This window comes from Mycteria americana, chromosome 6 (assembly GCF_035582795.1).
Source record: "Mycteria americana isolate JAX WOST 10 ecotype Jacksonville Zoo and Gardens chromosome 6, USCA_MyAme_1.0, whole genome shotgun sequence".
In the NCBI taxonomy this organism is placed as follows: domain Eukaryota; kingdom Metazoa; phylum Chordata; class Aves; order Ciconiiformes; family Ciconiidae; genus Mycteria; species Mycteria americana.
Window position 1 is genome coordinate 58479075 of NC_134370.1, and position 27505 is coordinate 58506579.

Genomic DNA, 27505 nt, shown 5'->3' on the forward strand with positions numbered 1-27505 from the left:
GATGCGGGCGGGCGCGCGGCGGCGGGCGGCGCTGCCGCTGCTGCTGCTGCTGCTGGCGCTGGCGGCCTGGCAGCCGCCGCCGCGGGGAGCGCGGGCCCAGCGCCCCGCCGCAGACGCAGGTAGGGAGCCGTGCCGCCGGGCGGCGGGGCCGGGGGCCGGGGGGGGCCGCTCGCACGCCGCACGGCCCGTCCCGCGGGCGGCTCTGTCCCCGCACCTGCGGACATCAGCTCCTCCGCGAGCTGTCCTACCCCCCCCCCCCCCCCCAGGTGTGCAAGGCCTCGGTGACACCGCTGCGGCTTGATGGGTGTTGCTGCAGCTGTCCTGGTCCCTAGATGAAAAACAGATGTATTTGAAAGACAGAAATCCAGTGAAGCCATCCTCCCCTTATAGTTCTAATCCACAGGACTCCTAGAGCCTGAAAAAGGGAAAGGGAGCAGGACGCGTAACACCTTTGTACTCGATTTTCAGAAAACGGGACGGGTTGTGTCCGTTCTTCTTCATCGGAGTTTCCTGAAGGATTTTTTACACCGCAGGAGAGAAAGGATGGAGGAATCGTTATCTATTTCATAATCATACTGTACATGTTTTTGGCCGTGTCCATTGTGTGCGATGATTACTTCCTACCTTCTCTAGAGATCATCAGTGAATGTAAGTGAACATCCTGATCTTTTTCCTGTAAAACTAAGCAGCTTGGTGTAGAACATTCTCTTTAAAACAGCTTCAAAGTTAGAGTATGCTGGAGACAAAACTGAAGAAAGTTCAGAGTCTCTGTGCATAGTTAGACTTGTCAATACAGTATTTGATGCAATGTATCAAAATTATATTGAAAAAACACACTCTGATTACACTCTGCGCAGGCATTCATTTAAAATTTGCTTTCCTTGTGCCTGGAAGAAAACCTTAAAACTTCCTCAGTATTAACTAAACTGACAATATAACTTTGGGGTGAGCAGTAATATGTGCAGGTTACTAGTAAAAAAAAAAGTGGGGGACGGGGGGTGGGACGGGGACATGACACCAAACCAAGAAACCAAAACTCTCCCTACATTAAAACATGGCAATTAAGTACCTTGCTCAAGTTTCTGTATTTCTCTCAAAGTAGTGAACAAGTACCAGGATGAGCTACTGTTCACATACTAAAGGTATGACACAGGAGAGAAAGGAATACCACTGTTACAACCGTTCTGTGAAATCTAATCAACCTGCAATAATTCCCCTGGCTTCAGCAGACCACTGAATTAAAGAGATGGTCTTGACTGAGTTCAGCTTTTCATTGCCAACAATTAAAAAAATTGCCCAGGGAAACTCATCCCTGAACACTGGAAAACATTCTCCAGAGCAGAACACTTAAGAGAAAACGTAAGCTTAAACATTGCTGTAGAGCTGGTTTTTTTTTTTATTGATGATAAATAAGCATTTGTCAGACTTTTTCCATAGTTAGCCATACGTCCCTGTTCTTAAGTGTGCAGAACTTGATCCACAGAGTGAGTTACATTTCAGAAATGGTCAACTTACCAGAACAAAAATCTCATTTCATTCAAGCAAGACACAGGCTCTTACACTGTCCATACGAAGTGAAAATTTGATTTTAAGATCGCAGCACTGGTTTGAATTTAACTAGTATTTCTGGTATGTGAAGACACAGTAGCATGGATTTCCCTGGAAGATAGATAGACTTGACATGGATCATGTAGCAATATCACACTAGAGTCCAAGGAATTTCCCCACAATTATTACCCATATGAAACAGAGTTAAAGCCCGCATACGTATGCCTATTTTACATTTTAAGATCATGCTCAAATCTCTTGTGTTATCAGTACTTCTTTCCTGGTATTTAAACTAATTCCTGTAATAAAGTTAGAAATAAATAAGCCCAATAAATGAGGCTATGTTTTCAATATATTATTTTACCAATTTCAAATAAATGCATTAACTGTATGAAAGTAAGCAAAAGTTCATTCTGTTAAACTGTAGTAGCTTCTAACATTATATACTAATGCAAGTAATGAGTTCAGACTACTGAAGTATTTATTTTTTTAAGCATTTCTTTTGCTCTATCCTCAGGCCTTGGCCTCTCTCAGGATGTTGCTGGAGCAACTTTTATGGCTGCTGGAAGCTCTGCTCCAGAGCTTGTCACTGCTTTTCTAGGTAAGAGACATATGTTTTGACTCCTCAGAATCTAGAATTATTTTCCTTGAATGCCAAACTGAAACATACCAGAGAGTCATTTTCCTTACAGGAGTCTTCGTGACAAAGGGAGATATCGGCGTCAGCACCATCCTTGGATCAGCAATTTATAATCTTCTTGGTATTTCTGCAGCTTGTGGGCTGTTTTCCAGCGTGGTATGTATCAACTTTGATAGTTCTGCTCCTAAGAGCCAAACGGTTATCCTTTCTGATTTGCCAACAAAAGCCAAGAGAGACTTACTATGACAACTGTCGAGTTTATTATTTAGTAGCAAAACCAGCATGTAATCAGTTTTAAGATAACTTGCTATGAAAGTTTTTAAAAACACTAACTTGTTAAATATCATACTTAAGTCATTCCTAAGAATCTTAAATTTTTACATAATATAGAAACAACATATTGATGCAGCATTTACAGCACTTAGTGAAAGTATTACAGACGAGTTTAAGAAAAGTAAATGAATCTGTGATCTGCAGGTTTCGAGGCTATCCTGTTGGCCGCTGTTTAGAGACTGTCTGGCATATACAATTAGTGTAGCGGCGGTCCTTGCGATGATATCTGACAACAGAATTTACTGGTAAGAGCACAAGTAGTGTTGAATTCATGTTGACGGGAGATTAGTGAGACAGTGTTTTGACAAACAAACCAACCAACCCAAAACCCAAACTTCAAGTAGCCTGAACTGCCATTCACTAACAGAAATAAACATCCTGTTGGCTTTAAAAAACATAGAAAGTCACAATGCTTGTAAAGATTATTACCCAAACATTCAAACCCTGCATATTTAGGAAATTTGATCTGCATAGGTTTGTCCGTACAGACTTCACAATTTTTGTCATAACTGTTTTGGCATAACTAGTCTTCATCGTTTACTCCTTTTAAGCCTTTCCTTTGCTAGCATCACTGTTAAGAAAAACATTTGTCTGCCAGAAGCAGATCACGAGCTTCTGATATTTTAACACTCTTCCGTCAACACTGAAACTCCTGTTGCCTCAACAAGTCAGTCAGGTCCAGCACTAAGTCTCTGAAGTTTCTAACTCAAAACAGAACATACTATCCCTCTCTTCAACCATCACATGAAGGCCCAATTTCACAAACATCAGTAAGATGTTCAATCAGTAAGATCCCCTGGAAAACATGCAGCTATACAATACACAAGCAAGATTCTGCAGGGGAGGGGAATTAAACTGCTGAAAGACATGGAGACACTCATGAACTTCCATGACACTGGCCATACAACTCCAAATAGATGCTTTTGTGTGTTTTCCTTTTGCTACTCATGCAAATTTTCTCTCTCTCTCTCTCCTTACACCAGCCATTTTAACAAGTTAAAGAGTTGGGTTTTTTTAGATTACCTGTTATGTAAAATCTGTTCTTCATTCTAGGTATGAAAGTGCATCCTTACTATTGATATACGGGTGTTATATTCTGGTACTATGTTTTGACATTAAAATCAACCAATACCTCATGAAAAAGTTCAGTCCCTGCTGTACGTGTTTTACAAAAGCTATGGAACAGAATGCTGAGCAGGAGCCACTGGTTGGATGGAGAGAAGAGAGCGGACCTCTAATTCGTCAACAGTCAAGAACAGATAGTGGAATTTTTCAAGACGAGCTGGACTACTCTCAACTTTCAACAAGCTTGCACGGGCTTGATGAAATCTCTGAAGGTATAAGTATTATTACAGTTGTGTCTAGCACTCTGCATGCCTGTCTGCATCAATTCTAATAAAGAGTAGATTCTGAGATATTATTAAGATTTTGTTCATAGAACTCCAGCATAGTATTTAAGTAAATCATTATTCTTCCCTGGAATATAACATTAAGGAAAATCAGAGTGGTGGTATTTATGTGAAGGTAGTTGCTAGAGGAATGCTAGGATAGCTGCTCATTTGTGTCATATTAGAACAGCAGACTTCCATCAGTCTTTGCTGTGCACATTCGAAACTTCCCAGCAACACTGCTTGTAAAATGCAGTAGCAGCTGAAAGACTCACTGGTACTGTACTAATATATACTGTTTTCTTATGGCAATGGCAGGTTCATAGCCCAAAATATGCATTATATCAGAAGTAAAGGAATAGCTATGATATGGCCACAGATCATCAGTTTCCTCTTCACTTAGGCAAAAACCAGCAGTTGGTGCTTACTCTTGGTAAACGTTTTGTGTAAACCTTTATAGAAAAGTTCATTTTCATCCACTTTAGTTCTCTCCTAGTGACATGGTAATAAAGAATATTTGATTTCAGAGTTTTGTCCAGTGTGATGTAGGTACTGGGTAAGACTACAGCTAGAACTTGAGGAACTATTTTTTACCTTTTTTTCAGTATTCTCACAAGTAGAGGCCAGCAATATGACTGTATGCTATGGATTCAAACTTAATGCTACAATTTAAAATAGTTACTTTTTCTTCAACAGATCATCCAAGTGTCTTCACCATGCCTGAAGCAGATATGAAGAGAATTTTGTGGGTGTTATCCCTTCCTATTATTACACTACTCTATTTGACTATACCAGATTGCAGAAGACAGTTTTGGAGGAACTGGTTCATGGTGACATTTTTAATTTCAGCAGCATGGATTTCTGCAATAACTTACGTTCTTGTATGGATGGTAACAATAGCAGGTAGGTACCTAAAGTGCTACTGCTATACAGAATCAACCAATTGAGAATCACTGAAAAAACAGTTTTCTCCCTGTGAAGTTTTCCTTTCCACAATTAACCGTCAGTTTAGCAACACATACTTTGCTGTAAAAAAAAAAAAAAAAAACAAAAAAAAAAACACTACAAACAAAACCAACAAAAACTTATGTTTGACTGCTTTAGTTTGCCACCTTCTTCCATCTAATGAAAACCACTTTAGAGTTTAGCTGCTTCAGACTGCTTACCACCACATGAGGATTTGTTTACATAGCTACAAAAAACAGCCTATATTTAAAAAGAGACAATTTCATTAAACTGCTTCATGAAGTGAAACAATTAGATACACAGCAATAAACTTGCCAAGCTGAAGTCCGACAAACATGGAATCCACCAAGACTGGAATTAAAGGTTCAGGGTTCTGTAAAAGATCCATCATTTCTATACCTATATTTTTCTTGAACACTATAGTAAGAGATTTGGCATTAAATTAACTGCCAAAAACCTCCCAAGTTTTATTTCAACTATAGCATCATGTGTTTATTAAACATTCTTGGGGGGGGGGGGGGGGGGGTGTATGTATACCTCTTACAAATCTGCATCACAAGGTGAAGCAGTAAAAGAATTGCATTTAAGTGAGGGAAGGAGTATGAACTTGTGTGTAAAAACATTCTCTTAAAAATATCTTAAGGTATTAAAGGTCTCCTCATTTCACTGTTTCTCCAGTCAGCTTGAGAAAAATTCAGTTTTTAATTTTAAGAACAAGCAGAAAACAAATCTCTAAACAAGAAAGGTTACAAAGCTTGCCATTTCCACATTATAGCTCACTAATCCTACTCAAGTATTCTGCTAGTTCAGCATCCTAAACTTGTTTTCAACTTAAGTTCAATGAATAACTCCTTGTTCAGTGTAGAAACAGACCTACACATTTGGTAAACCTTTTGAGAAATTACTAGTAGATTGCTGGATATGACACCCACCAGGTTCACTCCTTGGTCAAATAATTCTCCACTTGTATCTAAAGAGCAAGGGTTTACTGTCGGAATGCTAAAAGCCTTTGAAACAGGATTCAAATGAAAGTTATTGCTGTTCTACTAGACAAAGCACTAATTCATATGAAAGCAGGTACACTGGAGATTCAAATAGTGTATTAGTGTTAGTCCACTTTGAAGAGTCATCACAAGCAGTATTGGGGTCTTTGGCCCACTACTTCTAGGTCAAATGTGTTCTATTTACATTTTAAAATGCTAAAAGTTACACACACATTCTATTCAAGTCCAGGTTCTTTCATGAAGGGTGACTCAAAGATTCTGTCATTGCATAAACAACCTATCAGAATGTCACAAAGGTATCATAGCTGGGGACTAAATTTTGATGGTCAAGAACAAACCTAACTTCGTACACCTTTTTGTTGCTAGCAAAGAAAATTTGACTACTTATGGCAAGATATTGCTACTGATACACAAAATTAACTAAAGACTAGAAAAATATGACCATTCTCTCTTTATGGTCAGTTGCCAGAAAAAAACCCTACCCATTAAATAGAAGATAAATCTATCTAATAAAAAGAAAAATTAGATTCACCTGAGTTCAGATTCTATCTTATAACCTTCAGAGGGCTAGAAACTACTGTTGGGTACATAAGGCTGGTTCATTCATATTTCACCTTGTTTGCTTGGCATGAACCATTATTTTCCAGCCTGGATGGTTTATAAAAGCTGATCTTGGTTCCTCATCCCACAAATCTCTTACATTAGGAGTGATGGAAGAGTAAGTACCAGTATAAATTCTGCAACAGCATCATGTTAGTCCCTCTGAACCAACAAATAGTTTCAAACATAAATTTACTGGGCTGACCTAGACTAAGCTGGTATGTACTAGGCAAGCATTGCTGACCTAGCTTACAGAGTACTGCCTCTTACTTTAAGAAAACTGTTCTTATTAGTGCCCAAATATTGCAAGTAAGAATTCAGATTTCAACAAAAATAATATTAAGATACTTTTCAGTGAACAAAAAAGTTTAAGAAAAACTAATTACTTAATAGTTTGAACAGAAGTATCAAATACTTCAGCATATTGATGCTTGTGAATGGTACAACTGCTAAAACAGTTTTGAAGATCTGAATCCCTGTATTTTAAATGAGAAATTAATATGCTTACAGGACACATGGGGCTTAAAAAAAAAGTGGAGAAAAATAAGCTGCTGTTTTAATAACAATTTAAAACTTTTCTTAATTTAAACCAGTATTTACCTAAAGGAACTCACACTTCTAAAGGATTACTTGCACATACAAGTTATATATAAATTCTGCATTTTGATTCTTCCGAATCCAACAAAAGAACTTTCTAACTGAACTGAAATGGTAAAGCCATGTAGTTGAGACAGTACTGTAGTAATAATCTTAATGACCCTCCTCCCCAAGAAAATTCATGTGCTTTTTTTCCTCCCCCTTTAAAGACTGGGTGATTATAAGAGTTATTGCTTCATGAGGCTTTTGAGCACTAACGATAAGATGCCCAAAAGCATAGAAGACTATTATATTTTCCAGAAAATGAGAAGACAAAGACAAAAAAAGGGTAAATTGTTAGATATTTTAACTTCTACTGTATCTGAAAAAAAATTAATAATCGGTATTGTCTTGACCATTGGAGATATTCCACTCAGGTCTTTGAGAAACTTGTTAAGATGGTTACTATACTACAATTTCATTTTTATTTGATTAAAGAACAAGGACAGGATGATATTTCTTTGTTGTTGTTCTTATTTTTGACTACTTCAGTGGTTTAAAACCACTGAAATATGAAGATGGTTCAGACACTTCATATTCAGTCAAGTTAGCTGACAGATTCCTTTTGAAATTACTGTACGATTACTAATCCTTTCTCCAGCAAAGTCCAAAGCAATTTCTTTGGATGAAACAAACTAAAAACATACTTGCATTTTCTACTATTATTTATCAACTGCAGGTGAAACACTGGGAATTCCAGAGTCAGTAATGGGTCTCACATTACTAGCAGCAGGAACAAGTGTACCAGATACAGTTGCAAGTGTGCTGGTGGCTCGAAAAGGTAAAGATTTTAGTATTCAGGCTCATTCCAATGGATGTGTTTAAAAGGTACTATGAAAAAAAAGAATTCTACTCAACATTTCCAGAAATTCAAGGAGTTGCTTCAAAATTTTTGCTCCAGATTCTAGAGCTTAAGTTTACTAATAATAAATAAATAGCTTACCTGAAGCAGCTGTGGCTCAGACATTTAAAAACCTCTCAAAGTATCTCAAAGAAGTATTCTAGATTGATTTGTTGTTGATCAACACAGGTGTAGGTCTTGGTATTTTAAACAGGACTGGATTTTATAATAGCCTGTCTAGCTTATTTTAAGTGCAACTGTGCAGATGCTGGTGATTTAGGGAGACTTTTTTTATGCTTGTGGTACCCGAAACCATGTTCTGTAGAATCATAACTACAGTTCTTTCAATGAAAAGTCTGAAAAGGGTGCTCTGTGAGAAACTGAGGGCTGACAGTCTGTTCCTCCAAAACAGTTTGGCAATTTCATACAATACAATTAAGCCGACTTATTTGTATTTCTTCTTTTACAGGAAATGGAGATATGGCTATGTCTAACATTGTAGGATCCAATGTATTTGATATGCTCTGTTTGGGAATACCCTGGTTTATAAAAACTGCCTTCATAAATACATCAGGACCCATAGAAGTGACCAGCAGTGGTTTGACATACACAGCCATTTCTCTTGTCTGTTCTGTTGTTTTTATTTTTCTGGCAGTTCACCTGAATGGCTGGAAAATAGATAAAAAATTGGGAGCAATTTGTCTTACACTGTACTTAGTATTTACTATATTATCAATTTTATATGAACTTGGCATCATAGGGAACAATCCTATAAGGGTCTGTGGTAACTAGTTTTAATCAGTGATTATACTGATGAAAAAAATAAAAGCAGAAGAGAAAGATCAGTTTCTTCATATGGTCAAAATAAAAAAATTTCAAAACTCCTATTGGGCTCTAAATCTTATTTACAGAACTAAGTCATGTCATTAAAGTAATATTAAGAAGAACAAAAACATCACAGCCTAATTGGAGCCCTTTCTTTTAGAGTCAAGAATTACAGTATGACTACAATGCACATATAAAACCAAAATTCTGAAAAAAAGACATCTAGTTTTTACATTACAAGGTTGATACACGCTGGGGGAAAAAAAATAATCAGAAAACACTAAACAAATCCCACTATGCAATCTTGAGATTAACAGAGAAAATGGCTTATTTTATTAAAAACAGTATAACCATTCATTTAAACTGAATGACTAGAGACACTTGGCCTAATTTTCCAAAGGCGCTGAGCATCCAAAGCTTCCATGGTCTACAGGGACCTGCAGGTGCTCAGTGCCTCTAAAAAAACAACAAAAATCAGGCAAATTGTCTTTAAAAACCAAACATAGTAAGATTCAGTTAACAAGTATCACAGTATATTAAACACTATACTGTTAAAGGCTGGTGGGATTTAAAAGTTCCTTTTTACAGCTTTTGTAAGCATACAATGTTACTAAAAATGACTTACTAGGATAGAGAAGCTAAACAGACATAGGAATGTTCCTGAACACACAGTTTTAAATTATGCATTGCGATCCAAGCGTACATCAATTTCTCTGCCACTGATTTTTATGCCGTTCATTATCCTACAGGCCTTTTCAGCAGATTCTGGTGAGTCAAATCTGACTGTTCCACAGCCCTTTGATTTTCCATTCTCCATTTTTATTTCTGCAAACATTACATGACCTGAATAAATAAGTTAAACAGCAGTTATTTCAAGTCTTCAGTGCACTAACAACTTAAAGAACTCATCAGAAGCGATAAAAAAGCATTTTTAAATATAATCTAAGGGGACATATGAAATTAGCACTTTCAGACTGATGGTATATTCACTCATTCAGGGAAGGTGACACAGGTCAAAACAGCAGTGAAGAATCCAAATTAAGATCCACTGTTTCAATTCTTTCCTTCACACTAGCGTAAGATGAAGTATGCCTGTATGTGATCTCAAGTTTGAAACAAAGTGCCCTATAAGGCTAAGGGGAAGGTTTGTGTTTCATTTACCAACACTGCCAGAAGTGTGACTACTGACAGGCATCAACTGAGTTATAGTTCAATCCAGTCTACCATGTTCATCACAGCAACATATCAAGCAACCACAACAATCAAGCCATTTTGTAAATAGAATCTGCAAGGCAAAATTAGAGCCTTTAAAACAGTAAAGTTACCAGGTTAGGAGTGGTGGAAAAGTAGCATGCACTATTCAATTCCTGCACTGTTTTTCTGAGGTTGATCACTCAACTCATGAGGCAACATTTTTATGTAGATGTCTTGGTACCTCAGAGAATGTTCAGTGCCTGGAGCTAATGAGTTTTTGCTTATGGTATGTTGTAGCACACCACTCCTGAGCCCCTAAATGCCACTAGGAACAAGAAACATTTCCCTAAAATACATAGCTTTTTATTTTTAAATATCACATAATAGAAGACTGGCCTGTCACTGAAAGAAATTGAACATATGGAGACATGGTCTTTATATTTCCTTATGATACTGGCATGAATACAATCTGTTGCTTATATTTGTGCTTATAATTCTTAAAAACAATTCAACATAATTACTACATCTGTTAGTTGCCAAGGAGATAATGAAAAAAAAAAATTCTGAACTACCTGAAAGTTGCCCAGGCAGTTAAGACTTAAAAGAAACAAACCTGTTTCACCATATCCTCCAGCTACAAAAAAAAACCGTGAACACCTGAAAATTTTTCATAGTTGAACTGCGAGTTCTAATTTATATCAAATCTGCAAATAGCTCTATGAAGACTGTCTTAGGTATCAATAGTTTGTTTTAAATAATTTGTCTTTTCTGTCTCTCCAAAATAAGAAAAGCCATCTGTAATTCAGTTAGAGCTTTCCACTCTGAAAGTGTGTTTTCAAAACAAAACAATCATATATTTCTACACTCGAGCTTCATTTTTTATTCACTTCTGTGAAAAGACAACTTCTCTGAATTAGATAAAAAGAATTATTGGATATTTGTAGCAATCCTTTATTTCTTACATAAAAAGGGCCTTTATTTCTTAACATAAAGGGGAAGCATTACAGCCTGCAAATATGCTAATCAGGATCATCTATTTGCATAAAAAACAATCTGCCACTTTGGCAAAATTACTAACTCCAATTTGATGCAGCACCATTTCTGGAAGTAATGCATAACCTGGACAGGCCCAGGCCTCTGCAAGCATTTGTCTCAAAATAAATGCTACATTGTATACTCTGTGTTGGCCAGAGGATACATAATACCTGCTTCAAAAAAGAATAAGCTCAAAGAGTAATTTTATTAATGGACTAGGTTAAAGTTCATAGCAGATAAGCACTCAGAGCCAACATAGCCCATACTGTACCTTGGTCTCATGTGTTATGTCATGCCTAAAAGTTATTTATATAACTCAGGAAAGTAGGGGGAAGAAAGAGAGATTAGGCTAGCCAGACTCTTCTTCAGGATAAGGCAACAACCTCGTCTTCCTGTCCTTATCTAACAAACACCATAGAAAACATGAAGTCAATGGAGCTGAGCAGGGATGAGATTCATATACATACCACATTGACTGAATTTCTCCTTTAGCTTCTGCCAGGTCAAGTCAAAAGGAAGCTAGAATAAAAAAGCATTATCAATAACAAAATATTACAAAGAGGAAAAGAGCATGTAATCAAACATGCACACAAAATAAGCTCATGGTTTCTATATATTCAAATGCTTACATTTCTCACAAATATCTGGTTGCCTTTAGAGCCTAATCTCTCTCTCATGCCACTTCCCATTGGGCCAGGCACAAATCCTCGATCAATATCGATGTTCCTATCCAGGCCTCCACCCATAGCTGGTCCCATTCGATCAAAACCAGAACTCATCCGATCCATCCCCATTCCCATTCCTCCAGCCATACTGTTCATACCACCCATTCCACCACCTATACAGAGAAAGAAAAGGAGGATAAAATAAAAACCTCTTTTTAGTAATAAATGCACAAGGATTTGGTAAAAATAAATAAATAAATTCTGTTGTGTCAGGAGAAAAATAACTTTAATAAAACTGCTGTAATACAAAACATAACTTCGTACATGCACAGTGATCTATCTAGTAGCATGGCTAATATTTGAAGTCAAAGTATTAGAAGATACAAAGTGTCAGTTCTAAAATAGAAGTAAAACCCAAACTGCATCAAGCTACTAGTCATGCCATCTAATGTAGTAAAATGTTGAACACAAGAATTAAGATTTAAAGGCTGCCCAGTTTCCTTAATAAAAATCTGATACCCTGTACCAAAAAGAGATCAAGTAAATAACTGTGACAATATTAAGATACAGATAATTTGACCATATACGCTACTGTTTATTTTGCTTCCTGCATTCACATTCAGCTTGACTTAATGCAGCCAACACTTAATGACACCATCTTCTAGAGAAAGCATATTTTGCAGAGAACAGATGTTACTGCAAGTACTGTGAAGAGCATGGACTTTCCTATGATACATGCAATGAAATATATTAATGTATATTATGTAAAGAACTAAGATCAATGGCATTCAAGTGTGCTATGATAATCTTTCTGGATTCATAATTAAAAATTAAGGTAAAACAAAACTGCCAAGATCATTCATGAGGGACCTTCTCTTTAAGCCTTATGCCTCTCAAGATTGCCATAGCAAGATTTTAGTTTCTCATCTGCTCTAGCGTGAGGAACTCAGACATTTGCTATAACACAAACTCAGAATTGGAGCTCTGCACAAAATTAAACTGCGTGATAATCTGAAATTCAAGGCTGATTTTTATTTCGCTGATGAGAGATTACTGAATTTCAGCTTCATGAAGTTCACAAATAACTCTGCCTATTTGTCTTTTTTTCCTGGAACACAAGTTTATTTGAATCACTTCTCCCTCCAAAATAGAAGGTAAAACCATTTCAAAACTAAGATTAAGGGGAAGACTATATTAGCAGGTTTTCCTCTGAACTTTTACCTCAACAAAACAGCTTTAAAAACTATTAGACTTGCAGTCATATGCAACAGAATTCTACTTCTTCCAACACTGGCAAGACACTACACTACAACAAAATCCTCTGATACAATTACATGTAGACCATATCATTATATTGCCTATGCATTTACATTCTATTGAAACAAGTTAACCTACTCATTCCAGATCTTACTGGGCCCATGCTAGGCGCTCCCATTCCTCCTGCAAAAACACCAATCATTGCACCACCTAAACAGAAAAAAATAAAAAGTGACATACACTGAAACCACCAGTTAGTGACAACAACAAAGCACACGCTGATGGAGTGCACTGATCTCAATGTTACCTGGCAATTCTTTTCTACAGAACACTTTAACCTGTGCCTTTATTATTCAAACTAAATAAGAAACATCTAGTAAGTAATATTAGTTCCTCCTCCTCTATTATGGGATTTAAGCTACTCTGATTTCTTTCTAGCTTTTCTCCCCTCTGACAGTCTGCCAGCAGCACAAGCATCTTAAAACTAAATGAGCCATTTCCCACATTGGGAAGAACAGCCTCAAAACTGAAGGGTTCATCTTATTTGAACTTCATAGTATAGAAATGCTCTAGTTTCTCACATTTTTAGGAAACCTATGCAAAAGCTAGGAGCAGCTCTCCCAGTGTCTCTTCTTTACTGCATATGAAGAGGGAATTAATGGAATTTGGTGGGAAAAAGGGAGAAAGAAAGGGAATCAGTACTTAATAAAAGCTATTTGGCAGAACCATGGAATCTCCAGAATGGTATCAGAGACTGATTCTACAGTGGGCTAAAAATAATTATTTTCATTGAAGTGCTAATATTTAGGAAAGTAATCCCAAGGCAGCTTCTAGAATTGCAGAAACTCAAAAGAACTACATTCCTGTCACTGCAGAACAGAGTGGAACTGTCAGCTGCATTTTCCTTGCTTAATTTTCATACCTAAAAGAAACAGCTCAGTTTTTACTTATGGCATAATAGATCAATAACTGTCATCTTTAGGCTAGACACCACTGTTTTAATATCTAAAAAAGGTCACTGCTGAGTCTTCTATTAAATTTGTTTTCTCCACACAGTTCAAAACAGCAACAATCATTCCCTGCCAGTCTCTTGGGGGAAATATTTGTTTCCTCTCAGACAACATGCTGTCATGACCATACCAAGACCTCAAAAAATATGGACCAGCCTGTTTAAAAAACCTACCAGTTCTCAACACCAGCAGGATTACTCCCAGTACTTCAGCCAACAGTTTGCATATGAGGAAGATCTTAATACTTATTCATTAGGCCACAGAGGGTCTTGCAATGAAACACCAAGTCAAATTTTGAGATTGCTGTCAACGTGACTGTTTTGTGCCCTTAAAGAATTATGAAGAAAAAAAAAATCCCCACTTTTCCAGAGCTAGAAAACCTTAGTTGTTTGTGAGCACATGCCAGTTATACCCACTCTCTTTTAAAAGGAAAAAAAGGAGTCTCCCCAACAGTGTAAGATGCACTTAAAAATAAAAACCCAAACAAACAAAAAAAACACCCCACATACAACCTGAAAGCTGAAATAATTCTAATAAGCAAGATTTCAGATGTTTCTGACCTTAGAAACATCCTTTACCTGTACTTTTTCCCCCCCACTGGCTTTTCACCAACAAAAAATTATATGTTCAGAGATGCCCTATGACACAATCTTTGATTTTTTGGATACTTCAAAATTTTGGCAATTTAAATGGCAACTCTAACGATTCTGCTGCAAATCAAACATCCTCATTTTCACTAATTGATGCCATAGCCCAATCAAAGACTGTCTGAAGTTACCCTCCTTCAAACTGGCAGAGTACTAAAGCCAAATGCACTCACAGCATTTCCTTTTAAGATACCATTACCCTAAATATTTTAACAGCAGTACACTAGGGTCTTCCCTGACTAAACACAGTATCTATTAACGCTTATATTTTCAAATCCCTACAATTTCCTTCCATTACTTAAGGATAAGTTGGGAAACTCTCATCTTGGTTCTCCAAACAGTATTTAAATGGTAATATTGCTGAGAGGTTATAAGTTGAACCTTGCTGGATCTACTGAATGAATGACTCCCACATCAGTTTCTCACAGTGCCCATGTTCATGCATTTCAAAACCAATGTGTGTTACCAGAAGACTTGGAAGTCTATTGCTCGCATGAACATTTAACTGAAGTGGTTTTGGATTTTCACTCAGGAAACAGATGTTTATCCTACGTTGCAAGTAGACAGAGTGAAAGCATACACTTGATTTCCAAGACATTAAGACTAACTCAACTGACAAGCTTATTACATTCTTATCACTTCTACACCATTACCAGTGCTTGAAGAGAAGCACACAAGAGTTACCCTTTGTTATGACTTCTCCAAATTAAAAAAAAAAAAAAAAATCAACTTTTAGACTGGATGAACCTTATGCTCTTAGCAGCTCTTCTCTTTCACAGTGGGGAATTAAGGGAGGGGGAAAGGGAGAAAAACAGGGAGGACAGGGAAGAAAACCTGTCTCCTATGATGCATTCACCCAGGTAACAGTATAGTAACAAAGTGCAAGAAGGCTCTACTGTTAAGCATTTCCAGGCCTCTTAAGATAGAAGAGTATCTCATTTGAGGGAACCCAAAAGTAACAAAATGAACTCTGTCAACAAGACATCATCTGTAAACAAAACAAAGCTGGCTCAGTTACAGAAGAGGCCAATAAATCCCATTCTGAGCTGCTTGAGGTCAGAAGGCAGGAAGAAAACAGAGGGCACCAAAATTCACCATTCCTACCCAATGCTACCTGATTTGCAGCAAAAACAATCTTCCAGCATGCATTTGCAAAAGCAGGCTCCTGGAAGTTGCAAAGGTGGTACATGGACAGCTTGTTCAGGATTACCAGAAGCATGTACTTTAATACCCAAAAGACTTAATACCTCACAAAGTTAACAGTATGAAGCTAAATACTTTCCTCAAATTGCTGTTTTGTTTATATTTTACTGATGGAAAAAAAAAACCCCACACATTAACCTCCATCCTAAGCAATGGCTATAATAAACACTCAGATTACATCCCTATAGTAACAACAGAGGAAGATGACCAAATGCAACCAGGTCTGTTCTTGATTTTTCTTCTGGTAAAACTTCCAATACTATGTTGCAATTTGCCACAGGAAATTTAACAGTTACCATACCCATCCTTCCAAAAGAATCTCCAAAACCACGGTTCAATGCCATGTCACTACGACCAAAATCTCTGTCCATGTTTCCTCCCATTCCACCACGGAACATTTCTGTAAAGAACAAAGCAAAAAACCAGAAATATTCTGTTATATACATCTAAGCTGATGTTCATACAACACTTGTTTCACAGCTGCTTGTTTAAATAGAAGTGGGTTTAACTCACAAGTCAGAGGCACCTATTAAATATTTAACTCCCACACCAGTTCCTATGCCTCCAACTCAAGCCACTGACTGTATTTCCTTTGAACTCATCTACACTGCCGATCCCTAAAGGAAGGGCTTTTAATAAATAAATATTAGTAAACTAATAAGAGTACAGGAACAGTGTTCACCTACCTCCCATTCGGTTGACTCCAAATCCTCCCATATTAGGCATTCCTTCCATCCCACGAAATCCAGCAAGTCCTGTAAAATAAGGAAGAGCGTTTTCTATACAGTATGAAAAAAATACTTAATGCAAAGAACTTCACTGCACGTACCGCCTCCCATTCTATTCATTCCGCCAAATCCTGGACCATCTATTCCCATACCTTTAAACCAAAAAGACAAACACCATTTAGAAGACAGGTAAGATCCTAATGGATTTAAAAAAATGCAGAGACAGTTAACATCTCAAAAGCACACTACACAAGGCTTGCTTTGTCATGAGTATGTCATTCTTCCAAACACAGAAATGACAATTTTAAGCTTAAAGCCCTGTAACACTTAAAAATGAAGAACACAGGGTTACCTCCTGGACCCATGCTCCCCATTCCACCACCCATGCTCAACTGTGTTGCACTGATGGGTTGTCCACCTGGTCCGAGTCCCATACCAATGCCACCAAGACCACCTTTAAAACAAAAATAGGTATCACCAGAAGGTGGTCTTCTGTATCATAAAGAGACCACAGTAAGCAAAAGTACTACTAAACTAGTACTAGGCTCTATATCAACATATATTAAGTGCAAGGAGTAGAAAATGGAGTGTGCACTTACGAGGTAATTGTGACGTTTTGCTGTCCGCAACACGGAAATCTTCATGAGGAATTGATTTGTCATCCTGATAAAAAACAAGGATGTTACACTATGATCCTTTCAATGTTTTGGCAGAGACATGTAAACTAGAAAGAAATGTAAGCAACTTACCATTTTTACATGCATGGGTCTATCAAACAGGAATTGTCCATTGAACATAGCTGAAGAAATGCAAGTCAGGGAATCTAACTACAGAAGACAATTTAACTCTTTCAGAAGAATCACTGTAAAAACTTGTTTTATTTCTGCACCATTTTTAGGAGTCTTATCTTTCCTTACATAGTCTTTAGAATGCCAATTCAAAGGCCAGAATAGACTATACAAGCTGTTAGTATGTAAAAGTTAGTTTCACACATGTCACAGTCCCACATATTTTAAGCTTCTTCAACATTATCAGGCACACCTTTTTAGACTCTAGCAGTAAACTCAGTCACTATTAAAAATGTAATCCACAGTCTTATGCTCTAGTCCCTATATAGTAGCTACAAGGCAAATAAGCACCATTTGTAAAACTACACAACCAGAAGCCATTGAAGACTAATCCATATTTGATCAATTATTTTTCAAAACCAAGGATACATATTGCTTGAACAGCTTCAATTGCTTGTTCAAAGGTAACTGTTCCCATTCCTCGACTCTTGCCATCTTTATCTTCTTTGATATCTGCACGCTTTACAGTTCCAGCAATGCTGAATACCTCCTTCAGTTTCTTCCAGCCAACTTTAAAGTCAAGCTTACACAGAGAAATATATTAGTGATTTCAGTGCACATTTCTGTTCTGCCATTACATTTGGAAGAGATTTTCTGCATTGTTGTAACTCTTCAGCTTCACAAAATGCCCGATATATGTAAATAGCCAGGATTTTGTAACATACAGAAACTGCAACCAAGATCAAAAATGTCAACTAAAAGCAACAATTTATACTACATATACATATTTTACTTTAACTAACATACTACCATTGAGAAATGGATGGGTTCTTGTCAAGAGCAGCTGTACTCCCACAAGTCCTCTTGCAGACATAGTAGTCTTTTGTGCAAATAGAGAACTTATGAACAAAGCACCTCCAACAAATATAAGTTTAAGTTAGTCTAAAGTAACTAGCAAGATAAACTGAAGTGTATATTTAATTAAAAAGAAATGCAATTGTAAATAGATAGCAAAAATATGTCTAAAATATTTTTTCAAATCAACAAACAACTGCGCAATAATTAAGTGTATGTCAGCCTCAAGAGCTTAATGTATCTTTCATGTCCAAGATCTGAATACATATCCAGCATTTTTAGTTGAATACACTAATAGTGAACTAACACTTCCAATCTCCTCTTTATATTAAAACTGAATTATGCAGGAATATAAGATGTTTTACAAAGATCAAATATTACAGTTATAAAACAGTTTTAAACTTACATTAGCAACAAAAATAGTGGACCCAAGCCTGCCTGCCTGCAAGTTACTGATAACCTCAGGAGGAATGTTTGGATTATTGAGAATAGAAGGTGGTAAATTCATTATTCCAGGTGCCACATCAGGTCCATGTCCTCCTGGAAACTGTCCTCCTACACGCTGTAATGCCCTACGAGCATGTTCACCTTCAGGATCCTGAAACATGGGCAAAAATAAAGCCAACTTAATCATCAACAAGAGGACTGGCAACAAACAAAAAAGTACTATTTGAAATTCTACATAAACCCATCAAAATTATCAACTAATATCCTTGTCCATGTCAGAGGGATCAAGAACTGAATTAGCATGGAGACCTAATTCCCTCACCTCTAGAGGTGGGTCCTTTCAGATGAGGGTTGAGGCATATTGGCAAAGCACTTGTTGAAGAAGCGTGCACTGCCACTTCACATGCTGTACCTAGCCTATGGACAAGTAGAAAAGATTTCAATCTAACGGACTGTCAGTCTAGCACCTTCTTCCTAGAACTGAATTAATTTAATTAGGTTTTTTTTATTATTTATTAATACCATTATTAAAGTCGTAACAGGACAAAAAGAACTGCATCAGACACTCTCATATACTACAACACTACAATAGAAACGTTGACATTAATTTCACTTTCCAGTCAGCACAAGTTCTCTACTTCAGCTCCATTTTTGCACATATGTAGTAGTCTGATACTCAGCTTGTTCTGCATCATATTTTGAAGCAGGTAAGCAATGTAAACATAGAATCATTTAGGTTGGAAAAGACCTGATGACACTAAGGTAAGAATAGTTGTTTTGAAGAAAAACAGTATTAGATTATTTTGACTTCAGGACACTTTTTGTCAGTTCACTTGGCATAGTATCAAGACCTTCTGCAAGCTAACTTTAGCCCATTAAGAAAATGTCATAAAAAAAAATTAAACTGGAAATTACACAGCTAAGATGCTCAAAACACTGCATTGTCATCTCAGTAGTTATAGTATCTTCACTATTTCAAATTAAAAACAGCAGCAATAACCATACCTCTTTAATATTCAGCGGTCTTCCACTAAGATCATATTTGTTCATAGTTTCTAATGCTTTCTTAACAAATTCTTCATCTTTGAATTCAACCACACTTAGAGAGAACAAAACAAACAAAGTTTAAAACGTTAAAATTAACTGAACGTTTGGATAGTAGTGTGTTTCTACACACACAGAAAAAAAAAAAAACAAAAACAAAAACAACTTACCCACAACCCTACATCCATGATGATTTGTCATCATATGTAAAGAGGGGGAAAAAAAAAAAAAAAAGGTCAGTCAGCACATCCAATAGAGCATTTAAGATTCCAGTTAAAGATCCCAGCTCACTGTTAAATGACTATACAAGTTATTTTCAGCTTCAAAATCCGTAATACATGCTCTTTACTGGTAGCCAAGCTGAATTTCTCCTACTTGCTCAACATACATACCTTTCAAATGCAAGAGAATACATTATCTTTTATTCTCTTTGAGCCAAACCAGAATTGGAAAAATGCCACACAGATCCATGTAAGGACAACTGGGGAGAGAAGGTGAGGGGAAAAGGGTGGAAAGAAAAAAACCCCAAAAACATAACCAAAAACCAATCAAGACACTCATTGTGTCATTAAAAGCTGCCCACTGACTACTAAATTCAAATCTGCCTACATCAAGTATACCAGTAAGAGGAACAAGGAGTCTGCATACCTCTTCAGTATTACTAGCATACTGAGAAATTACTTTGTAAGAAAATAACCTTATTGACTGCACCAGAATCCTTCTAATAAAGCAAAGAGTTGAGGATTGCTTTAAGTAAAGCAAAGCTGACAGTATGTTTTAGTTTTAACAAGCATTAAAGAAAGTCATTACAACAATTGATACAACCTCAGTTAAGACTCAAACCTGCATTTCTCATGTTCTCACTGCAGGTTCGGAGCTACTATTGGCCAAACTTTTGACTATTTTTAAGACAACAAAGGAGCTTTAACAATCTTCACGCTTAGTGCCTCATTGCTGGCACTCTGTTGGCTACCAACCATCTCCATCCATTTAGTTTTAAGAAAGCAAAAACGTTAATCCAGTGTTTAGAGTACCAACCCTGCAAAGCTGTCAAATCAGGCACTTCAAACAGTATATTCTTAGCTAACATTTTATACTCATTGGCCCCAAGAAGAGAATACTACGCTAACAAAATTTAAATAAAATCAGTGGTTCATTGAACGTCCTTTATATGAAACAGATTTGTACCAAAACAAAGATGTTGGCTAAAACGAAGAATTAAGTAAATGCCATTTGTTAACGTTTACAGAAGTATTTTGTCCTTTACAGCCAGCTAGTTTGAGTTGCGTGAAAGTGTCGGACTACTTCTAATACAAAATCCTCAAGGCTATCTTAATGAAAATCAGTGTAAAAATGAAACTTACTTTCCAATAACTGGTACAGGTATTATACAAAAATAAAACTGCTGAGGAACTTTTAAACCTCTAGCAGATTGTTGCCCACGGCACTTACCCTTGATTTTCCTTCAGCATCCTTAAACAGCTCCACGTATGTAACCTCACCAACTACATAAGACATACAAAGGGAAAATACCAAGAGACAATGCATTTAAACACCAGTATCTTTCTTTACTGTGCCCCTGTGCACAACTCTACAGAGAAGCACCTATTATTCACCAACAATCAAAACCAGACCAACATACCTCCTGTCAATGGCTATATAATTTAGCTAATTTTCAGAAATATGCAGCAGCCACATTCTCAAAAGCTAAAAACAAACAACTATATTTAACCTAATTCATACTACAGATCATATTTTGGCCAGTATGATATAGTTGGTGAACAAATTCAGATATACACAGTCCCTTAACCTAACAAATGAAACGTCAACGTTCACTGGAAAGTGTTACATTTATCATCCTACTCACAACACCTGTTTTAAGGTGACTTTCTACCTGAATGTCTTCAATCATAAGTTTGCCTTCAATAATAACCAAATTTACACATCAAATATTTCACAGCAAGCCACTCACTTTCTAAAGTAGGAAGTTTCAGTAAATAAACCAATCAAATAGTCTCGTCACCTTACAACAGATAAACCAGCAGTTACAGAAGGGGGGGTTGGCATTTTTCACAGCCTAAAAGCCAAGTGTGCTTTGCATTACTTTTGAAGAATCAATTTTTTCAAGGAAAACACAGAACTAACTTTTTACAGAATTCATATATTAGCATTATTTTACCCCAAACTTAAAATAAAACTTTTGGGGTACTAAGATTACTCTATCAGAACTGCAACAATAGTAACAAGCTTTTAATACAAATCTCCAGACAAACAGTCATGGCAGTAGTGACAATGCAGACAAAGTTAATTCCACGGCCAGATTCCACCAAAGAAATACAAAACAACTTTTGAAAGACGTCCTTTATTATTCATGTTAACACACTAAATGTGTTGCTTAAATACAAGAGCCCTTAAAAAAAAAATCTACAAAGACTACAACTAGACAAAACACAATCTCTTTAAGAAGTCATGAGGTCATGCATATACTCTCTACTGTCACACTAGAATGGCAGAAGATTGTAAGCACTTCATTTACCCATCCTACCCTGCAATGCAATTGTCTCAGATGAAAGAGGGGGAAGGGAGATAGATGTACCAAGTAAAGGCCCAAAAAAAAAAAAAGTTGTCAAATCAAATCTGTGTGGCTCAAAGGACATATACATTGCATTTAGTTTCTACCCCTCTCTATGTGACATGTATTATAAGGAATAGGTTACCTTTCTCTCTCATAAGATCTTTAATAGCTTGCCATTTCATGTCATATGGGATGTTGCTAATAAAAACTCTATTACGATTAATAGTCTTCTTCTCTCCAGTGCCTGCATTCTTGTCCTTTGAATAGGGGTGGAATCTATTCTTGTTTCCAAGAGAAGGGATTGCCTTCGGTTTTGCAACATACTTCTCTTTCACAGGTGCTTTCTCTTCTTTTGCTGTCTCATCATTATCCCTACATTAAAAAAAAAAAGCCCAAACAAAAAAATATTAGCCTTGTGTTGGATCATTAGACTATTATGCCTCCTATGTATATAGCTGTATCCCTCCTATGCTATTAGAACTCCCAGGATGTCAAATGCTGCTTTTCAATTTAGGAAAAATAAATTCATGCTACCAGTCTAATTCCAAAATATGTTGCTTTATTGAGAACAAAAAATAATGTTATAATAGATTTATTCACTACTGTAAGTAAAAAAAGCACATCTTGCTGCTTCAGTTACATTCCATTTCCATTATGTCTGTCAAGATACAGCAAGATGGTACTATGAAACTACTACAAATACCAAAATATGATGACTCAGCTGAAAAATAAGCTACAGCATCCATACTTCAGTGCTTCAATAATTTTCACATCAGACCTGGCTAAGTTACATGATATTCACCATGGAAGCGAGAGCTGAAACGGTCTAACTTATGGAACAGCTTGGTATACTTCATTCAATGTAATGACAATATATAAAAATCAACTCTAATAGGTTGTAAATCAAATGACATTTTATTTACCACATAAATAATTTTTATTCACAATTTGTGCCAGGCTGCTTTTAGACAGAAATTAAAATTCAATTAAGAACAAAAAAATGCTTTTTCACTACTAGAATTTGAAAACTTGCTAAATGCATAGGAAATAGGTGTATTAAGACATGCTCCACATCTAAGACTAATTAAGTCACCAGGTATCATCCACTAGAAACCACAACAAAATAGACTTCTGGCCCCTGGTCTTTCAAAAATTTAGCAATAGCAGCTGCTCTCCTTTTAAAATCTTTTTATTTTTAGATAAAAATGCAGGAAAATTTGCTTCCTCTCTCTTAAAGCAGCCCAAATTTCAACTTTGATAAAACTACACACTTTGAACAGAATTAGATGAAACATCCAAAACTCTTTAGCACTCTTCATAGTGTTACTATCACGAGGTGATTTAGCATGCTAACAGAGGATCAAAGTGCCTGAATTGTTACTTTAAAAAAGGTGAACCACTGAACTGAAAAAATCCAGTGATAAAGCCACACAAATGTGATCCACTAAACAGATCCTACTTAGAGATATACATCGATGTCTAGTTCAAATCTCACTGCAGTTAATGAGAAACTTAAAAAGTACTTTTACACAAACATTTATTTTAAAAAGCCAGCATTAGCCACTCGAGTTAGAACAATTAGAAGGAAATGTCCTACAGGACTGTCAACAGTGATTGACTGTGAACCCTCCTTCTTAAATTACATCACTATCTTTACAATTTTTCCCACATTTCAGAAGGCTTAGTTTTTGTCTCATTTTGACACTTTGGAAGGTTTCTGGTGTAAAATTAACCAAAACAGATATTTCAGGTTTACAACCACAACATATGGCAAGATCACTGATTTTCACTGATTGAAATGAGCATTTTCAGCTCTCTGCATAGTTATTAAGAAAACAGTAAGTAAGTGGCAGTCTTGCACTCAAGAGCCTTTCATGAAGCTAAACATATTATCTGCTCAATCTTGGACACTTTTCGGGGAGGAATAAATTCAAATACATCCATATTTCTCCCATGACTTTCTCCCAAATTTTGAAGTACTTGTATGATATGAACTTCACAGTCCTTGTGTTTACAAGCGGATTAGAAGAGGATTAGCAACTGAGAAATGCATGGACACTCCTCTGAGCTAAGTATTTGTAAAATTTAAAACATTCAAAGTCAACAACACGTTATCTGGTTCAAGCATCCTCCAGCTTCCCTCTACAACATACCTCCTCCACACCATCCTGTCTTTTGTGGCAATATAATTCTTGTGTGGCTGTGGCTGTGTAATGAACTGAAATTGGGGGAACAATGCAGGGAACTGGAGGGAGCCAGAGGGAGAGGGGAGGGAAAGAGCAGAGTATCAGGTTTTCCAGTTAGACCAGTTCCTTCCAATCCAGTCCCATTTGCGAATGCAAAACTCCTGCCCAGTGAGACCTCTAGTAAAATCTGAGTTCTTCTTAAGTTTTAGGATTAGAGCAATGGATTCTCTTTAGCCTTTTAAGCTCTCTCCTGCTTAAAGGATTATGAAACAGCCCCTGGGTGCTCAGGAAGAGCCAGGTCTCCAAATATGGAATCCACAGGCTCTACAAACCAGTGGAGAGCACAGAGGATACGAGTCTGGCATAAACTCCTAAATCTGGGAAACAAGAAGACACTTCACTCAGTCTGGGGATCACAGCCAGTCTTCCAAAAACAGAGGATTAATTAAAAAGCAATCCTTCTTGCAAAACTCATCTGCCAAAACCAACCGTCCAGTGAAGAAGCTGGAGGCAGAGATCCTTCTGTGGATGTAGCTCTTGCCCTTCTCCTTGAATATTAAAAATCATTTCAATCAAATCATACATTCAAAGCAATGTCATGTCTCAGAAACGATGAATCAGTATTTTCTTGGGGGAAAAACAATAGTAATTTCTACTCTTTACCTTTTGTATGAACTAATCATTTTATACATTTAATTAACATTTGCCTGTGAAATCACTAGCAGATTTCTAGTGTTGAAAAAGAGATGTCTACATTAATTTCTTTAAAAAAGCACATCCTCACTGATTAAAAAGAACAATTTTTACCTTTTGAAAAATAATGCCTGTGAACTTCCGTAAAGTTTTGGAAACAAAAGTCAAGTTTTCCATATATAAATACAAAACTAGAAGCCTAAAAAATAGTAAGCACAAGATAAATCAACATGAAAGCCTTAAAAGCCAATTTTTTCTTTAAACAAATTTCTACTTCTCTGCTCACAAGTGTCCATACAAACAATAAGATCAGCAGAGACAGAAATGCAAGAAGCCCACAACATGCGATTCTAAGCATATAGATCAGCCCAGCTTCGTTGTGCTGAACACTTCCACTGCTCAATACAATAAACTTAGGGAAATCTGCAAGTTGAGACCAGGATTCCTCTCCAATTTAATCTGAGTGCTAAGAAAACCTGGTTACTGAAATACTTTTTTTAAGTAGTACATTGCACCTGCACACTGACAGCTTAATCCTTTGTACATGTGTTTTGAATTTGAAACTCTGCGACCAAGAACTTTGCATTATTTTCAAACATAAAGTTGTGATTTCTACCACACAGAACGACTGGGATTTTTCATTTGCTTGTGATTAGTTTTGGAGGAAAAAGAAGATGACTACTGACAGAAGGAGAGATACAGAGAAATTAAGTCATTACTTTAACAGTAGCAACCCCAAAAGGCAATAAAATATTATATGCCTCAAAGGTGCAAATGGGTCACGATCTTCCTGCAAAAATTCAATCATAAGTCATGTAGTTTGGCAGCTTAGGGCCAGGCTCAGGAAAAGAAAATAAACTGCTGTTTTATGGTAATGTGAAATTTATAACTTGTAAACTACTTGAATTTCACAGGAAGTCAAGTAAAGGCATGAAGTATGCCTTTATTCCTCCAGCTTTATATTGAACTTGATCCCATGTCCATTTTTTCAACACAACTGTATCAGACCTGGGCTGCTTAGAATATGTCAAAACTTCACAGATCTCAACAGCTTTCATGTACTGCAACAGTAGGTCTACTATAAATGCATTTTCTCTCCAAGATGTGAATGAGATTAGAAGAGATACTGAAATTCCAACGATATGAGGCCAAAACCTAGTTTATGTAAAGAATGATGACCCTCAAAGCCTGACATCAAGAACAACCAAACCCATAAAAGGTTATTCACAGTATTGTTCTAGAGCTGGCACTTCTGGCTCCCTTACACTACGTTCCTTTTAGACTTGCTATGTAAGGTACAGTTTACGTGTTCCACGTAAGATAATGTGACTATTTACAAGAAAAGTTTGTGCATTTATGTGGGGGTTTTTCTTTGTTTTTAAAAAGTAAATCGCTATAGGGCTGTCTTGCCATTCTCACATAAACAAAGATCAGTTCAAAGGCTTTACAAAAGACACCACTACAGTAAGAAATGGAAACGTAAACAAAAACAGACACGATCCAGAACACTTCCAGAAACGGATCCTGTGAGAACTGGCCTGGCCAGAGCCCGTTACGGCAGCCTGGAGGCTCACACCAGCGAAGCGGTTAGAGCTCAGCCCGCCGGTGCGGTTTCACACCGCCAACACCTGCCAACACCCAGCCCTCAGCGACTGCGACTTCACCAAGAAGCTTCACCTTCCCCCATACGCAGGCCACGGCCTCCTCCGTGCACCCTGCAGGAGCTTACCGGGACGGGAGATGTCTCCCTCGCTACCCCACCGCCTCAGCCCCGGCCACCTCTCACCGCCCCCCGCCGGCGCACACCGGGGGCCCCGCGCTCGGGCCGCGCAGCGCCGGAACGACTCCGTCCCCCGGCGGGGGAGGAGCCCAGCGGGGCGTGGGGGAAGAGGGGGCCGGCCGCCTTCCCCCCGCCGCGGCCTAGGCGGGCCCGCCGCACCCCCGCGCTTCCCCGGCCGCGCTGCCCCCCCTCCCCCCCCGCCCGCGGCGGCCCGGCACACACATTTTGACGCCATTAGCGCTGCCCCCGCCGCTCTCGGTTGCTGCCGCCGTCGCTGCCGCTGTCACTGCCGCCGCCGCCTCATCCTGCGGCGGCTGTTGCGGCGGCTGTTGTGGCGGCGGCTGTTGCTGTTGTGGCGGCGGCTGGCTGGTGGCGGCGGCGTCCTCGGCTGCGCGCTGCGGCGCGGCGGCCGCAGCCTCCGGCTTGTCGTTCTCCGCCATTTCGTGGCCGGGCCGCGGCCCCGCTACCGCTGGGTTTGAAAAGGGCCCGGAGCGCCTCGGCCTCGCCGCGCCGGGCCGGCCAAGTCTCGCGAGAACGGGGCTTGCGGCGGGGGGGAGGGGACGCGCCAGGAGGCTTTACGGGTTGCCATGGCGACGCCGGTGGTCTGCCGGGCCGCG

General features: G+C 37.9%; 2 protein-coding genes across 2 annotated transcripts; one reads left to right on the forward strand and one right to left on the reverse strand.

Annotated features, from left to right (window-relative positions):
* On the forward strand, nt 1-8748 carry SLC24A5 (solute carrier family 24 member 5). The gene is made up of 9 exons (XM_075506072.1): nt 1-119; nt 469-648; nt 2066-2149; nt 2241-2344; nt 2666-2766; nt 3575-3858; nt 4606-4812; nt 7795-7896; nt 8426-8748. Exons 1-9 carry the CDS (start codon nt 2-4, stop codon nt 8746-8748), a joined length of 1503 nt encoding a protein of 500 aa, XP_075362187.1. The 5' UTR covers nt 1.
* Nucleotides 3476-27434, reverse strand: MYEF2 (myelin expression factor 2). The gene is made up of 17 exons (XM_075506071.1): nt 27111-27434; nt 22372-22601; nt 21107-21159; nt 19825-19832; nt 19616-19709; nt 18570-18761; nt 17738-17891; nt 17270-17319; nt 17120-17183; nt 16873-16974; nt 16622-16672; nt 16479-16547; nt 16094-16192; nt 13071-13142; nt 11640-11848; nt 11478-11529; nt 3476-9624 (listed from the first exon to the last, which is right to left on the reverse strand). Exons 1-17 carry the CDS (start codon nt 27326-27328, stop codon nt 9461-9463), a joined length of 1881 nt encoding a protein of 626 aa, XP_075362186.1. The 5' UTR covers nt 27329-27434; the 3' UTR covers nt 3476-9460.
* Between the last annotated feature and the right edge of the window lie 71 nt (nt 27435-27505).

Coding starts and splice junctions, on each gene's coding strand:
- SLC24A5 (XM_075506072.1), top strand. CDS start 2: ATGCGGGCGGGCGCGCGGCGGCGGGCGGCGCTGCCGCTGCTGCTGCTG. Junction 120..468: donor GCGCCCCGCCGCAGACGCAG/GTAGGGAGCCGT, acceptor CTCGATTTTCAG/AAAACGGGACGGGTTGTGTC. Junction 7,897..8,425: donor TGTGCTGGTGGCTCGAAAAG/GTAAAGATTTTA, acceptor CTTCTTTTACAG/GAAATGGAGATATGGCTATG.
- MYEF2 (XM_075506071.1), bottom strand. CDS start 27,328: ATGGCGGAGAACGACAAGCCGGAGGCTGCGGCCGCCGCGCCGCAGCGC. Junction 17,320..17,737: donor TGAAGCTGTTCAAGCAATAT/GTATCCTTGGTT, acceptor GCATTTCTTCAG/CTATGTTCAATGGACAATTC. Junction 16,193..16,478: donor TGGAGTCAACCGAATGGGAG/GTAGGTGAACAC, acceptor TGTTCTTTACAG/AAATGTTCCGTGGTGGAATG.